Source organism: Passer montanus, unplaced genomic scaffold (genome assembly GCF_014805655.1).
Source record: "Passer montanus isolate IOZ18808 unplaced genomic scaffold, ASM1480565v1 scaffold2, whole genome shotgun sequence".
Classification (NCBI taxonomy): Eukaryota; Metazoa; Chordata; class Aves; order Passeriformes; family Passeridae; genus Passer; species Passer montanus.
The window spans coordinates 1,751,791-1,767,373 of NW_024366591.1; the positions used below are offsets into that span (position 1 = coordinate 1,751,791).

Here is a 15,583-nt window from a genome sequence, read left to right on the forward strand (position 1 = left end):
CCTCTACTGGAAGGTGGGAACTTTGTCATCTCAGTGTAGTGACACAAGCCAAAAATGAGGTGCTGACCACATTTCAAAGGGCAAAAAACACTGTCATTTTCAGTAGAGCAGGCAAAAAAGCATCAACAAATCCCCCGGCAGCCGTCAACCCTTTCACATCTCAGGTTTGTGAAAAACAGTGACAGATTTCACCCTGGAACACAACTGTTACACTTTCCAGGCTTTTAGTGTTGTTCTAAAATTAATCATGTAATTGCCAGATACGGAAAAAAAGTCACTTGATCCTGCTCAGGCTGAGAGGAGTTTTGAATTACAAAATTCTTCACTAGACCATAAAACCACAGTAGAGGTCTGCTCTTGTGCAGGGCACTATTTCAGAGGATCCACGTATGGATATTAAAGTAGCAGAGTCTTCTGGCAGGTGACCAGTTGGAAACCAAACTGCAAAAGCCTTGTAATGTATTTATTCCTGGTTCATAGGCAGCAGCCCGTAATTAAAGACCAAAGCCCCTTGTCCTTCTGCACACAAGGTACAATACCTATTTCATGGTTCACTTAAAACATCTGAGCCTGAGTGCAAGACTTCACCATTTGTCTCCTTGACATCCCACCCAACAAGCAACTTGTCTGAAATGGGAAGCAGCATTTCACACATTCTAAAATATAACAGAAGTATCTGATTAACCCCCTAAAACACATCAGCTGCACAAGCCACTGCTCCTGTTTCTTCTTTCTGGTTCTCTGATGAGCTGGAGCCAGCAATGCAAGCCTGGCATACTCTGGGCAGCCACCATGGTCCAGTGCAAACTTCCTGGCATGCACGAGTGCAAACCTGACTCCCAGATAAGTCACAGAGCTCTGCTGGAGTTTTAGGCTGCTTTAAAGAAAACTTCTGATTTTAAAAAGGTCTTTGCCTTTTTTCTTGTAAAATTCCATGTGCTCCCCTTGACCTGTTCCTCCAGCAGCCCCATGCCCAAGCTCACCAGCTGGTTCTCCCCAGCATGGTGTCGTTTGCAAACACGTTAACGGTGCACTGAATTGTCTCCTTCGAGTCACTGACAAAACGTTCAAGATGCCAGGTGAGACCCCTGCAGCCTTTCTCTTGTCACCAGACTCTGCCTGGAGGTCAGCCTGGTACACACTGAGGACCATCACTCTGAGCCCAATCCATCAGTCAATTCTTTACCCAGCCCACAAAACCCTGAACCTTGATATCAAAACAGGGTGGGAAACAGTGTTGAAAGGCTTCCTGAGTTGAGGTAAAACTGCTCTCTCCTCATCCACAGATTCAGACACTTCACCACAGAGGGCAATCCTGGTGGTCAGGTGTGGCTGACTCCAGTAAATTCATACATTTATACAGACCATTCCCAACCAATTCTCTTTCACGTGTCCAGAAACATGTTCCTGGAGGACTCATTGTGTGACTTTCCATGCACAGAAGCAAGGATGACTCCCTGCAGTTCCCTGCATTGTTTTCCAGGCCTTGCTTGAGGAAGGAGGGCACCACTTGCTTTCCTCCAGCCACCAGGAATTTCCCTTGGATTTCCATTATTTCCCAATGGAATTTCCATTAAAGATGCTCATGAAAGATATCCCAGCATCCTTGTGACGGCATCAGCAGGCGTTCTCTCCATCTTAGATGGGCTCTGTCAGGTGCCTGTGCATTTGTATGGGTCGAGTCCTCCAAAATAACCCCTGCCTTGATCCTTACCCACTGCTCCTGCCTCTTCTCCTCATTCTACCTCCTCACAGGGACCTTGGAAATCAGCTTGGTCAAGAGGCAGAGGAGGCTCTGGGTACTGTATCTACTGTCACTAAATCACCCAGCAACAGCTCCCCATCTTCCTTGTCCAGGACCTAACTCCTGAAAGACAGAGGGGAATGGTCTGGAATATGTCACATTCAGTCCCAGCAATATGAAGATGTCAAAGAGTTCTAAGGGATTGCTCTGGTGCTACAAGTGGAAAACAGGTGTGTATTTTCTATTTCCACTCCCCAGCCCTTCAAGGACATCCATTACAAATAATACTGCTGGAAAGAAGTTATCACAAAGCAGCTCCTGGCAGCAATGCAAGAGCCCAAACTTTAGAACCTGGGAGTGACAGATGCCTTCCCAGATACCCTACAAACACAACAAAATTTGCTTTCAGTAATCATCATGGATATATTATTTAGCTGAACATGAAATGTTTACACATAACTTTCTGACTGCAAATTGTATGTTCTTTATTGTTATTATTGTTACTAACGATACACAAATATCACCCATTTTTGCTTTGTCTCTGATATTCCCAACAATGGCTGGCAACTATAAAAGTTGGCAAACTCTGAAGAAATTAAGAATTTGTACTATGTTTTAATTAGCACACATCTAATGTTTTAGACTTGCAAGTATCCTTCCCGCTTTTCAAATGAATTTCTTCAGAACCACTAGTTATAAAACCACTGTTTTTCCCCAGCTACCGACCATCCGGATTTTACAGAAACCATGGAAAATAATTACTGTGAAATAGCCCTGACACACGGCCCTGTTTAATTACAGATGAACAGCTTTGCATTCCTACCCTGTCTGTAAGAGCAGGCACTTGAACTCGGTCCGGGATCCCAGCTGCACGAAGGGCTGCCCCTGGTGCCATCTCGTGGTGGTCTGCAGGAGATCCCAGGGCGTTCAGAGAAGTGATTGTGCTCTACTGCTTCTGTTCAGTTAAACTGATGTGAAAACTGGGTTTAGCACACCCTAATCCATGCTTTGCACTAAGATTTAGGGAATTGTGAGATTTAATCACTGTCTCTACTTGCATTTTTGGTGTTTGCACGTTGCTTGCTAATTTTTCCCTCTACAACGTCAGAAGCATTTTTTTTAAATGTAGTAATTTAAGAAGTGCTAATGTTACTATAAATAAGAGTCTCTCAATAACTGAAGTCTTAAAAGTCTAGAATAGCAAGCAAGAAACATCAAAGTCTAGAACAGAAAGCAAGCCCAGCACATATTCACAATGTTGTCCCTGAGTATTAAGTTTTCCTTGTGGTTTAATCCCTCACCTTTTCCACATCTATGGTTTCTCATTTAAAATTTTTTATCTTCCCAGTTAAAGGTTACTCTAACTACCCCCCATCCTCATTTCTGCAACTGACCTGTTGCATGCAAGTGCTCCCATGGTCAGAGCTCTACAAGGACATTTAAGGATCAAGAATTTTCTGAAGTTTTCTGGCCTTCCAACATGTGTACACAACATTGGGATTCAGATCTCTACTTACCACCATGCAAAACCCCGAATTCACTTCAAACCTGCAATTTTAACTTGACTTTACAACAGATCCAGGTAAGACAGGCAGGAAAAGCCACACTTACCAAGTGATAAACAGTGCATTTACCATCCAGAATGCCCTGAGCAAGAGCTCATCTTGACAATTTTAAGCCTTCATGTTTTGGCAGGCTGCTGCCCTGCTGTGGTCAGTGCAGTAATGAAAGAAACACTCCCATGGCCCCCCTATTTCCAGCTTGGTTGTTTTCGTAAACTCTGTTTGAGTGTTTCTTTTATCATGGTTTTGGTATGTGAGGGTAACCAACGTCAAAATCTATACCTAAACCAAGTGCACATGCATTCTGTTCAGCCTGACCCTTCCCCAGCAATGAACTTCTGAGGAATAAGTGCAGATAATTTTTGGCAGTGCTGGGCTTGTGGTGACTGACTTCAAAAGCCTCCTGTTTGGAGTAAGCTCATCAAGGTCTTGTAACAAGATGTGGCAAGGCCAGTCAGCGACTACACAACACCCCGGGTGAAATCGTGTCACAGAAATGATGTCAGAAAAACCTTAGCCAATATTTTTGTTATAATCCAGACCTGAACCTTATCAATGATGACTAACCACAAGGCCATGCATTAAAGTCAGAGTTTTCCTTGGCATTAGTGGGAGTTAACGCCTTCCAAATGTATTTTGCTTTATTAACCCTTTCACAACAGCTCATCTCATGCTCCCATGCATAAAAAGGCTTTTGCCTATGAGCACATCAACCCCACTCCTCATCCAGTAGAGCAGCAGGTTCAGCAGTGTGAGAGGCCAGAAAGAGGTGTTATTTTGTGCTTTGAAACACAGATCCAGACCCTACCCTAGGGGATACCCTATCCTGCTCTAAAAAGAACAGGAGATAATTTCTGGGTACATTTTAAGCTCTCTAGATTCCTGACCTGCAAGTTTAATAGATTTATGGTGCAGCCTTGAACTGAAGTGACCACAAACATAAGTGACAAATCTTAAAGCATTTCTTCTGCCAGGAAAAGTTTTAAGAATCTCTCTTGGACTGTCAGCTAAACTTTATTCTACAGCAAGGTAGCAATGCTGTAAATTCACAATCAATCCAAGGCCAATGGATCAGGGCTAATACTTTTAAAAAGACTGACAAGGTCCCTATTACATTTTTTCAAGCACCACACCAGGGCCACAAGCATCATTTTTCACCATTACCTTCAGCTACAACAATTAGAAAAGCAAATCATTGAAACATCTTCAGCTGTTTTGAAATCACAGCCACCCAGATCAGCATTACAGAAGAAAAATCTCTATTACCTTTGTAAATATTTACTTCATGTCTGAAGAGTAGGATCCAAATGCCTACATTTAACATCTTCTTGAAGTGTCACAGTCTTGAAAAGAGATTATAACATCACACAGAGATTTCTCTGCACATTCTCTCCAACAGAAGCCTTAAAAAGCATATGCACATGTCTTAGTTAATAAACTTTGCACAGCAGCTGCTGGTGGTGCCAGGGTTGTTTATTTTGTTTGTGAGGTTCACCATGTTTACAACGTGGCTTAGCAGGTGTAGGGTCTTTAGCATCAACCTCCTCAAAGTTATCCAACTCTCCAGGTGGAGCTCTACCACCTTCTCTATCAGCTATGAGGAGCTGCATGTTAAAAAACCTTATTTTTGTCACACTCCACTACTTAAAGCCATTCTACCATGAGTGAAAGGTTAAAAAATAAAAGGAAAACAATTATAAAATGTAAAGATATGTTCACTGAACAAGTTCAGTCTCAGCACACATGCTGTAATCTGTTGTCTTAACTCATTCTAAAGCCACATATTCAGTGATTTACCTCCAGAGAGCTTTACATAGTTAAGAAAACACGTGGTGTTTGCAACAGGCTGTAATTTCTTACATTTGACTTGAAAAATGCAATGCATCTCCCAAATGTGTTTCCACTGTAACTCCTTCTTTGAATCTTCCACACACTCCTCCTAAGTAGCCTTTCACCAACCAATAAATCCAGCAGGGAGGGGAAGCTACCCACTCTCTCAAAACTGCATTACACAAGCTAATCTAAATTACATTTTAAAAAACTTAAATTCCTCTGCAATGCCTGGCAGTAGCTTGAGTCCAAGGTTTAATGCCTTGTTGCTGCAAAGGTACCTGGAACTTGTTTCAGCCCTGTTTTCTCAGGAGACACTTCCAGATTTATGGCAGAGCACCTGACAGTGAGCACAGCCTGAAAACACAAGGATTGTAGACTGGACCACTGACTGCACACTTCAAGCCAAAGCAAACATCAGCTTTTGTCATCTGTCATGACTTAAGCTGAAATGTTTCTTGAAAGTGAAGTTTCTTTACTTCCAAGCTTGAGGAAAATGCTGTTGCAGATATGTGTTGCTGTACCCTAGCCAGGTTCCATCACTCCCTTTTCCCCTCTACCCCCCCAAAAATGCAGGATTTGGAAGAGATGCAGAAAGAGGCAGTGTGTTTACCCCCCAAAAATGGTTAGATCATCTTTAATTCTAGCACCTGAAGTTATACAAGGGTTTGCTTAATAATCAAGTTTCAAAGAACTGTTGGACACATTCAATTAAGGTGACAACTGTGCAATACCACTCAGTATTTCAATATCAGGGACCATACTCTTGAATTGTTTAAACACAATCCACAGAACTCAAATTTAAACAACCATCCACAGTTTAACTAAACAATCAGTTAAAAGTCTTACAGTTTAATAATTCACATAATGGTCAGTCTTTAGTAAGGGATACTGAAATTCATTAAAACACAACACTAGATTTTACTCTATAGGTGTGCTGGGCAGGCACATAATTGGCCACTCTTGGGTATAACCAGGAGAGTAAGGAGAAATTTACCACAGTTTGGCAAATCCCACATATTGTCAGTTAAAAGTGAACTGTGAGAATTAAATACTCATCTTTACATATACACAAGTTATGCTGTGAAAGCATATTTGCTTACAAACATATAAAAATACTTGTTAACTAGTTTGATAAGAAAATAATGTATAAAAGTATATAGCAAAAACATTTAATCATCTCTGACAATGGAAAGATCAAATTCGTTTTTATATCACATGAAACAAAAACAGCTACAATTTTAGTTTTCCTTAATCCCTTACCCAGAAATACAAAGGAAGACACAATTTGTTTTCAAACATAATGTGAAATTTCTTAATAAGCTGAAATGCCTCAATCCAGAAGGAGCTCAGGTATTTGGCCATATCCTAATAGTAGTAGTAATCATCCTGTAGCTGTTCTGGATTCCAAAAATAAATACAGTAGAATGTTTTGGCCACCGAAATAAAACTGCAGCATAAATGAGAGATGAAAATTTTTGCTGACAATGAAATTCAGTGTAGGTTTCTTAAGGCTAGCTGAATACTCAAGTCTAATTTAACTGAGGGCAGAAACAAACAAACAAAAAAAAGCCAATCCACCCCTTTTTTAAAAAGTATTCTCTATACTCCAATATAGGTCTCTGTAATACCTAATGAAATGTCAGAAGTAAAAATAAATTAATTCACAAGAGACAACTTATGCATGACTTCAACACCTCATCCTACACGGTTTTGTTTCATCTCCTTTGCGAATAAAACTCCACAAGGTGCAAGCTCTGAAGGGACAGAAGGAAGGAACTGTGGTATTAGAGAAGCAGCCTTAGTGTTTTGGTTTGAAGTCTGCCCCAGGATGACCGAGTCTTCTTCAAGAACTATTCTGCCAGCTTCTTGGACTAAGGCTATTCTGGTGACCACTTTTAGGACATGCACATATAAGGCTAGACCAATACCAGAAGTGATGTAAAATGATGGAAAGAAAAAAAAAATATCTGGCAGTTGATAGCTTGGTTCTTGGGATTTTCAGAAAATAACACAATGGCAGCCTTTCTTGTCTTTTTCTTTCCGTGTTGGCTCTGGTGAAGGAGGGCACTCTTGTTCCTGAAATTTCCTGGAAACAGGAATTTCAAATTAAATTCATAGAATAATTTGCAGGTAAATAAACACAACTACTTTTTCCACACTTTCTTTTTATACTTTCATAGGGAATGCACTTCCTTTTTACATTCAAATTACTGATAAAGTGATAGTTTTTGAGTTCACCTTTTGGAGTGGTTTTTTTTTGGTTTTTTTTTTTAAGAAACCAAATGTTTTACAGAAGGCAGTTTATCACATTTACTGACTGGGTGATCAATAAAATCTGAAAGGTTAAGACAACAACATTCTCTTTTAAATATATATTAAATTCATGTCAGCATTTTTCCTAATGCACCTGAGTTTTATAATGGATATTATTGGCTAAAGCTTAGAGGTAACAGCAGGCAGCAGAATCCTCCCAGCAATTTCCCACTGCATTTCAACACCTTTGCTGCAGCTATCCATTAATACGTGTACATGAATTATCTGGTCTCAATTACCATACCTTATAACTCTGACAAGTTCATGAAAAGCTTGGTCTACATTCAATCTGATTTTTGCTGAGGCTTCCATGTAGATTACTTTAAGTTGCCGTGCCAGCTGCTGGCCTTCCTCTTGTGTCACCTGCAACAGACATCAGTCATTAAGCTCAAGGGTTCTGCAAGCAGCTTTGTGCCAGTACACTGCATATGCATGTAGAGAGAGATCCAGCACTCTCAAAATATAATGGTCATTTGGGCACAGCACAGTTTTCACCTTGCCCAAGTTATACAGCTGGGAAACAGTTTTTTTAAAGGAAGTTTCTGCAAAAGACAAAGACTGACTTTCCAAGAAATTCCCCTCACTCCAGGTACCTCCACTTCAGTTCTGAACAAGCCAAGTTTTCCTCCACAGGCAAACATTAGTCCCTTGCTCCTCCTCAAAGCCAGTGCTTCAGTCAGCATCTGCTGGATTGCTAATAGAATTCTGAATATTATTGCTAAACTCACCTTTGCATTGTCCCAGCTAAAGCTAGAGAAACCAACAAAAAAAAAAATCAGACTACTCTTAAAACAACTTCTGTTTAGCTTCTAAGCCTTTATAAAAGTAATTTTAAAAATATCTATTATATGACATAGCAAAATATTAATACAGCCAGTTTTAAATATAGCTTAGATTACCAGAGTTTTTAAAATCCATCAGGCCTTCAGGCAATCCAGAAATATTAAAGAAACCCTGGCTACATAATGACTCCCTGAGACAACAGTGGAAAAGGAGATGAACAGGAAATAACAAGCATCATGAAAAGTTGGTACAAAATTTGAAGTGATGAGGCAGAAGACAGGAAGCTAGTGGACCATTCTAGGAAGGAGGAAGAAGTTGGGTACAAGACAAAACCAAAGGAGACCACTGTGTATTTTTGGATGAGGTGGAAAGCAGTGAGTCAGAGAACAGAGGCCACCCTGAGTGGTGCAGGGCTCCAACAGGAAGGTCACCCCAGGGCCAGGGAGGAAAGGGCAGCTTTCAGTGACAAAAGGAAGTACAACAGATCTTGCCAAGACAATGCCTAATGAAGAAATATCAAAGATTACACTGCTTTCACAGAAAAACATTAAACCAGCACGTAGGGGACTGATACAAGAACAAAAATAAGGAGGGTTTATTTTTAAATTAGTTCTGAAAAGGAACTCAAGAGTATTCATTAGATTAAGCAGCTACACAGAAATGGAAACAGATGGGAATAGAAGAGGAGTGGCAGCATGTACCACAGTGCATGGCCTAGAAGTACTTTTCAGCTTGCAAAATAGTTTCCTAACAGCTACACAGTGGTTTAAGATGTATGGCATCTCCACATGCTTGATTCTTCTGTCCTTGGCATCCCACTGGCACTGTATCCATACACCTCCTGCTGAAATCAGGGCTGCTCCCACTAAACCCTTGTGAAGCTCTACAAAATGCTCCCAGCACTCTGTGCCATTAGCTGGAGTAATTCAGGATGCATCTGCTGATGTCAAACACTCACAGCAACTCTGCATTCATTTCTGTGTTATCATCACCAGCTGAAGCCAAGAAAGAAACTCTCAAGACCAACTCAACCCCAAGATCAGCTACTGGAGATGCCTTTTTAACTGCAGGGCACATAAGGAGAACTGGAACTTCAGTCCTCTACTGCTGTTTGAAAACTGAAAAATAATGAAGAGTCCTGCTCCCGCAGCTAGAACAGTTCCACTTCAACCCTCCACTCTGACCTCAGATGTTGAAATGTTGCAATTGCAAAGCTTATGAAGACTGCACTTGGACAAATATTTGTAGCTCTTTTCTGGCACTTCAGTGACTGTAGAATCCCTTAAAGTCTGCACCAGTGCTTCCAGAACCTTCTGTACATCTCTACCTCAGACTAGTAAGTTACAGATATAACAGTTCTAGCAAACTAACTCCTTTTGCTTTACTTTATCCCTGGAGTTTACTGCAGCCCCAGAAAGTGAGAGGCTGAAGTTCAACAAAAATAAATAATTGGCAAGGAATGTATAATTCTGAGGAGAAGCTGAACTCAATCTTTAAACACATGTTTAGAGAATTTCTTCACTATTGTACCTAAAACACACTACAGGTACAAGTCAAACTAACACTGTAGTGAAGTTAAGCTACACTTCCACAATATCCTGCATGTAAAACATTATAAATACACTAAAGTTCTTGTTCTATTTACTAGAATCTCTGTAACTGTTAAATTCCAAAATAATTTTTGCCAGTCTCACGAGTATATTGTCAAGTTACTTGTGGTCAATTTTGGTGACCTCAAAAGTCAGTTTAAAAAAATATTTAGTTTGGAAACTCTATGGGCAGTGGTTGTAAATTAGAGATGTAAATTAGAGGCCAGAACATACCAGTTCCATCTTCAAAGCTGAGGGAAATGTAAGTACAAACATAGAAATACTTGTAAATAAAAACATGAATTTTCATCTTTTTGTTGTCCCTTCTTGAGTATGACAACCCTGTAACATGACAGGTTTTCCAGGAAGTGTGATGGGAGACCTTATTTAACATCACCACTAAAATAAAAAGTAAATTCTTTTTCTTCAAAGAAGACTGGATGTTATTTTGACAGAACTAAAGAGAACCACAGATTTGATGGTAGTGATTGTGTGTACATCTGTGTGTGTTGGTTCTGCAGTTTTACTGAATTTAAGGCTGAATACAAATGAGAACCACTCATAATGCTCACCCTTTTGCCATAGGATATTTTACTGTTTCTTTCTGGATATCACTCATTCACCCTATTCAGACAGTTAGTAAAAGTTTCTCAAATGAAAACTCATTACAGAAGATGTGAGCCAGTCAAACATGGAAAAGTTTATTTCCCACCTCCCTAAGTTAAATTCTTCTTCTGAAACAGTTTCCATTTGAGTACCTGCACAATAATCCTGTGAACACAAGTCCTTCTCTCTTCACTATTCTGTCTGGTATCTGTCAGAAATACATTAATTTCTGAAGTTTCCATGCTTTCCTCCATCTAAAGCAACTCTACAAGGCTGCCTAACCTAACACTGCATCTGTATTTTGCCTGGACACTTACATAAGACTAAGGGACACATCATACAGGTAACAATTAAATGTTCCCTCAAGTTTGAGAGGAATCCATTTCTGCCACTCTGTGGTCACCCTACCGTGCTCCCAGCACAAAAACATTGCTAATTTCTGCCAAGAGTTCCATCACTCCTGAGGCGTGCATCTGTCATCCCAGTTTTCCTACAGGGATAATTCACTGTCCCCCTAGTCCAGATTTTCCACACTCTCCTATCAAAGGTACAATCTGTCTGTGGGCACAGAGGTGTCCCTGGACATAGCCAACATCTACCACTGCAAGAAGTTATTGTCACACTTTCACACAAGAGATAGTTAAGTCACATGGACTTCTCTTGCTCTTCTTGCTTTAAAGGTAAGAGGTGATCTCAGCACTGGGTCATTGTGTTAGTTCAGTCATGATGCAAAAGCAAGAACTAGCATTTAATGAAACCCAAGCACTTTCCTGTTGCAACTTGGATTTTCCTGGAAACCCTGCCATCTGGGGAATGATCAGACTTGACCCAGTTTAAGCTAGCAGTTATCTACAGAAAGTCATACAGATCCTGCACTGACAAGTCTACTCCTCCAACACTAGTGGTTATTATTAAAACATCTTATTGGTGCTCTATTGAATTATCTTACAGTAGAAATATCCAGTGTTGAATTCTAAGGAATTAACCCATTTAACAGAAAGACTGCTACACAGCACTTACTTTAGGAAAGAGCAGTGAAGAGATGGTGCTTCAGTTCTGGTTTCAGAGTCAGCAATTTGTGACTGGGGAATTTGGAAACACTGGCAGCTTAATTTCTTATCATACATTCTAAAGATTAATGCTTCCTTGTCCTCTAAAGACTCACTTTTCTTTGTCAGTGTAACCCATGGAGATTGAGAGACAAAAATCTCAAGAAAGCTGCTTAACTCCATTTGTCTATACAGTTATTACCATGACAAATTGCTATTTCAAACTTACTCTTTCACGTCCCTCCCAAAACCACTTTTGAGTTGGTCTCTGGTATATAAAGCCCCACTGATTTACACCACACCTTTGGTGAGCCCCAGCAATTCATCAAGATCATACCATTGTTTGTGCACTTCTGCTGTACAGCCCAGTTCATGTATTTCCTGAGAAACAGTTGCCACCACACGAGGATGATTTGTTATGCATCATTAGCCTCCAGATTTATGGTGTCACAACGATAGTACTCTGTACTCTGTTCAACCTCAACACATATTTACTCGGATAAAGGTGTGGCCAGACCCTTGAGACAACCAGAACTCTTCCACATGTTTAACTCCTTTGGGTTCTGGGAAGATTTGTTGTTGAGTATCATCTGCTGATCCAAACACACACTAAATTACTTGAACTGAGTTTAAGTCTTTCAGAGATTGCATGTATTTCACTGGTCTGCCTCCTGCCCTTTGGAAAAAAGGGGGCAGATGCTCAGTACAAGCAGTTTTGCTCTAAAAACTCATACCCAGCTTCCTGACTTTCTAAAAATGCTACATTAATTCTGAAGCTGAAAAGTGCACAGTTGGGATTAAGTAAGAGAGAAAGATCCAGATAAGTAAAAGATAAGTATGGCCTAGCAGGTTTTTGGTGGTGCCCAATGAGGCCTGACACATCAGCAGGCAAAGTGTAAAAATGCAGAGGACTTGCCCTTATCATGCTTCTGGCCACAAGTTACAGCCTGGGGATGCCCCAGAGTCCCCACTCAGCCAGCACTCCCAGCCAAGGTGAGGGAGCACTCTCTCCTTCTACCCCACCACTCCCATGGCAGCTGCCTGCCAAGAAACCTGCAGCCAGAGCAGGGTGACCCTGCTTGTCAGGCTGAAGTTTTCCCTCACTTTTGGACTAGCTGGTTTAGCTGGTGGCAGTAGTTGACAAGTTTTCAGCCAGATGAACAAGCTGGTGCCCCTCAGTGAGTGGATGGAGCAGAAACAACCCCCCCGTGTAACACCCAGCTGATAACATCTCCCTGCCTGTTGCTGCCAAAGGGTGAGGTCTCACTTGTTCCCCCCAGCCCAACTCCTCCCTGCTCTGCCCCAAGCCACAGTCCCATCCCTTCCCATGCTTCCAGCACTGGCACTCAAATCTTTCTGCAAGCTGATTTAGCTCACACAGGTCCCAGGAAGCCATTCCTGCTCCTCCCCATCCAGAGAGATGATTCAATTCCAAAAGTGCTTCAAGTGAGATCTGGGAAAGAATGGGAATGTGAAGTCAAGTGGGAGGGGAGCCTCTCCCTTGTGGGATCCAACTATGTCAGCTCAGCATCCCATAATCATTCCTTCACACTGACTGAAGGCCAAGTGAAACACACCATGTGATGGGGCAGGGAAGAGTTAAGAACATGTGGAAGCTGTTTAAGCAAACCCAGAAAAGTTTTCTCAGCTACATGATGGGAGTGACAAGCCCACCAATTGGTATATAAATGATGAGTGAGAGCAACAAGAAGTTATGCCCACCAGCATCTAATCAATTAAGGTAATTAATATAGCCATAAAAAGCAAAATGAAATTTTGGAGGCTGCTTTTGATATAAGCAGCAAAATGCAAAGTTAGGCAATTTAGAAAAAGCTGCTTTGAGCTTGAATGTGTTCCAGCCCATCTCCACCTGAAAAGGCAGCTTAGAACAGGACAGAGGGACCAGCAGAACTGGTGACAGGCACCTCTCTGCCTTTAAGGGAGAAACAGAGGCAGTGTAATAACATGAGCAGGGTGGAGGAGAGAGAGCAAAGTTCACAGCTGTTTCTAGAAATGACTGTCCAGGATTACCAGCTGCAATTGCAGGTATCCTGAGAGCTGGGGCTGACAGCCATGATGTTATTTCCCTCCCAAAGCATCTGGGGGTTTGTCCTTCAGCAATTACAATTAGCAGAATAGTTCAGTTTCACCTCCATAATTTCAATGCCAACATTTGTGCAGGAGATGAAGTATGTATGTTCCAGGACCTGCAAGGTTAAATCTAGGGATTTTGATGGGGGCATGATGGTAACTGAAGAATGACAGGGAATGAAATGTCCCTGTCTCAGGGACAGGCTGTTCTGTGAATGCGAGAGCACTCAAAATTATTTCAGATGAATTTGTGAACTACTTCTGTGAAAACTTCTTTCAAGGCAGCATCTTTCAGCACAGCTTTTAATTTAGTCATGATCTTTCTACACAGCTTCTGGGATGAAGAGGCTGTGACAGTCAAGGGACTATATTCAACAGAAACTTTTTTTGTACTGTAATTGTAATTCAACATTGCACAAACTAACTCACTGAGCTCTTTAAGCCATGGGTTTTTTTCTTGTGAAACTCTTAGAACAATTATAGCAATTTTAGCAATATTTACTTTCTTCTCAGAAAATCATGTGTTGCTACCAAGCTTTCGATGTCATCTTTCTGTCTCAAGAGAAAATATTAAGCTTCTCAAATTAGTTGCTGAAGAAAATACAAGTTTGACATCTGTTCCTTTCCTGCTGCTATAGTAAGGTTATTTTCATTTCAGCACAAATAAGTTTGATTAATTAAAAATCAACAGCAACTAAGAAAAACATATTTGAAAGTCCTTTAAATCATTCTAAACTAAATATTTTAAGTAGTCTTGCAACTAGAGGCAAGGTTGAAAACTATTGGTTTCAAAACTTCAAGGTACATATATGTAACAGAAATTGTGTTGCTGTACTTCCAGCTTTTAAAGCTTTAAGTCAGTTATGCAGAAGATGAGTGGCCAAAGAGAGAACAGTGAATAACTACTAATTTATACATAACAGCAGTGAAAGGTAAAAGCAAGAGCACTGCAGACTAAGGATGGCTGGAGTTAGTGTTGGAATGCACTCTGCTGGCACAGTGCAGCAGTGAGTAACAGAACTGAGGAATTAGACACGTTCATGCCTGAGTAATCAAGTCATGACAGAAAGCTCTCAGCTCTGAATAGACTTGGTCTCAACATAACCCCACTGAGTCAGACAGAAGATGTGCTGTGTATGGAATGCCACGATGCTTCTAAGGTTCTTCAAGCACAGAAACTGAGTGGAGTTTCTTGCATTCAATTAGTTTGTATGATAGGACTTTTTTCATTTGTTTGTTCCCATTCTGAAAGGAAGTTTAGTTTTGGGAGGGAAAACTGAATTTTCTGGAAGAAAGTGAGCAGAAACTAAGAGCAAATGAATTACCTGTCTTTGGTGGTCCAGATCTGCTTTATTACCAACAAGAATCATTGGAAACTCATCGCGATCTTTCACTCTAAGAATCTGTCGCTGAAACTTATAGATTTCCTCAAAGCTGTGAAAGAACACAAGGAGAGCATCAGTGCAATAATTCACAGATTCTCAGGTTCTGAAAAAGTTCAGAAATCATGAGTCACAGACTGGGATTTGCCCTGCCATGACACACAAGCACAGACAGCTGCAGGCACTCCAGAGTCACAGGATGATCAGTTAGAGAACCATTCAACACTCAAACCAAAAAAATCCCCAAGTGAGCAGTGTCCTCTGCACTGGGCTGAGGTGGGGCTGCGGGGTGAGCAAAACACTGACTGTGTCTCAGTCCATAGAGACCCAGGGCCAGTGTGCTGCAGGGAATCAAGCAACCACAGTCCATTCTACAAACACTGACTCTGGAGTTCTACTCCATCTAGAATATTCAAACTACAGCATAGAGACCCTGGTGATCAATATTTCAGCTGGCAACTTCCAGAGCTACTTCTATGAATTTTGGGGGAAGCTATCAAAGCTGGAAAGTTTTGTTTTGTCAAGCACAGGAAAATGGCAAGGCTAAATGAGCAGAAAGCTTTCCAGTTACCAACTAAATTAAATCAGGTGCTGATGCTTTTCAAGCATAAGGAATATTCCAGCAGTGTTT

The 15,583-nt window shown here is 41.0% G+C and overlaps 1 protein-coding gene across 3 annotated transcripts in view; it reads right to left on the reverse strand.

Annotated features, from left to right (window-relative positions):
* Positions 1-5,744: 5,744 nt before the first annotated feature.
* Positions 5,745-15,583, reverse strand: part of RRAS2 (RAS related 2) — a 41,769-nt gene continuing 31,930 nt past the window's right edge. For all 3 annotated transcript variants that reach the window (XM_039707061.1, XM_039707063.1, XM_039707062.1), the window contains exons 4-6: positions 14,896-15,004; positions 7,697-7,815; positions 5,745-7,225 (exon numbers count right to left, since the gene is read on the reverse strand). In XM_039707061.1, the coding sequence (XP_039562995.1) occupies positions 7,138-7,225; positions 7,697-7,815; positions 14,896-15,004 (316 nt within the window). In that variant the 3' untranslated portion in view covers positions 5,745-7,137. The remainder of the gene's footprint in view (positions 7,226-7,696; positions 7,816-14,895; positions 15,005-15,583) is intronic.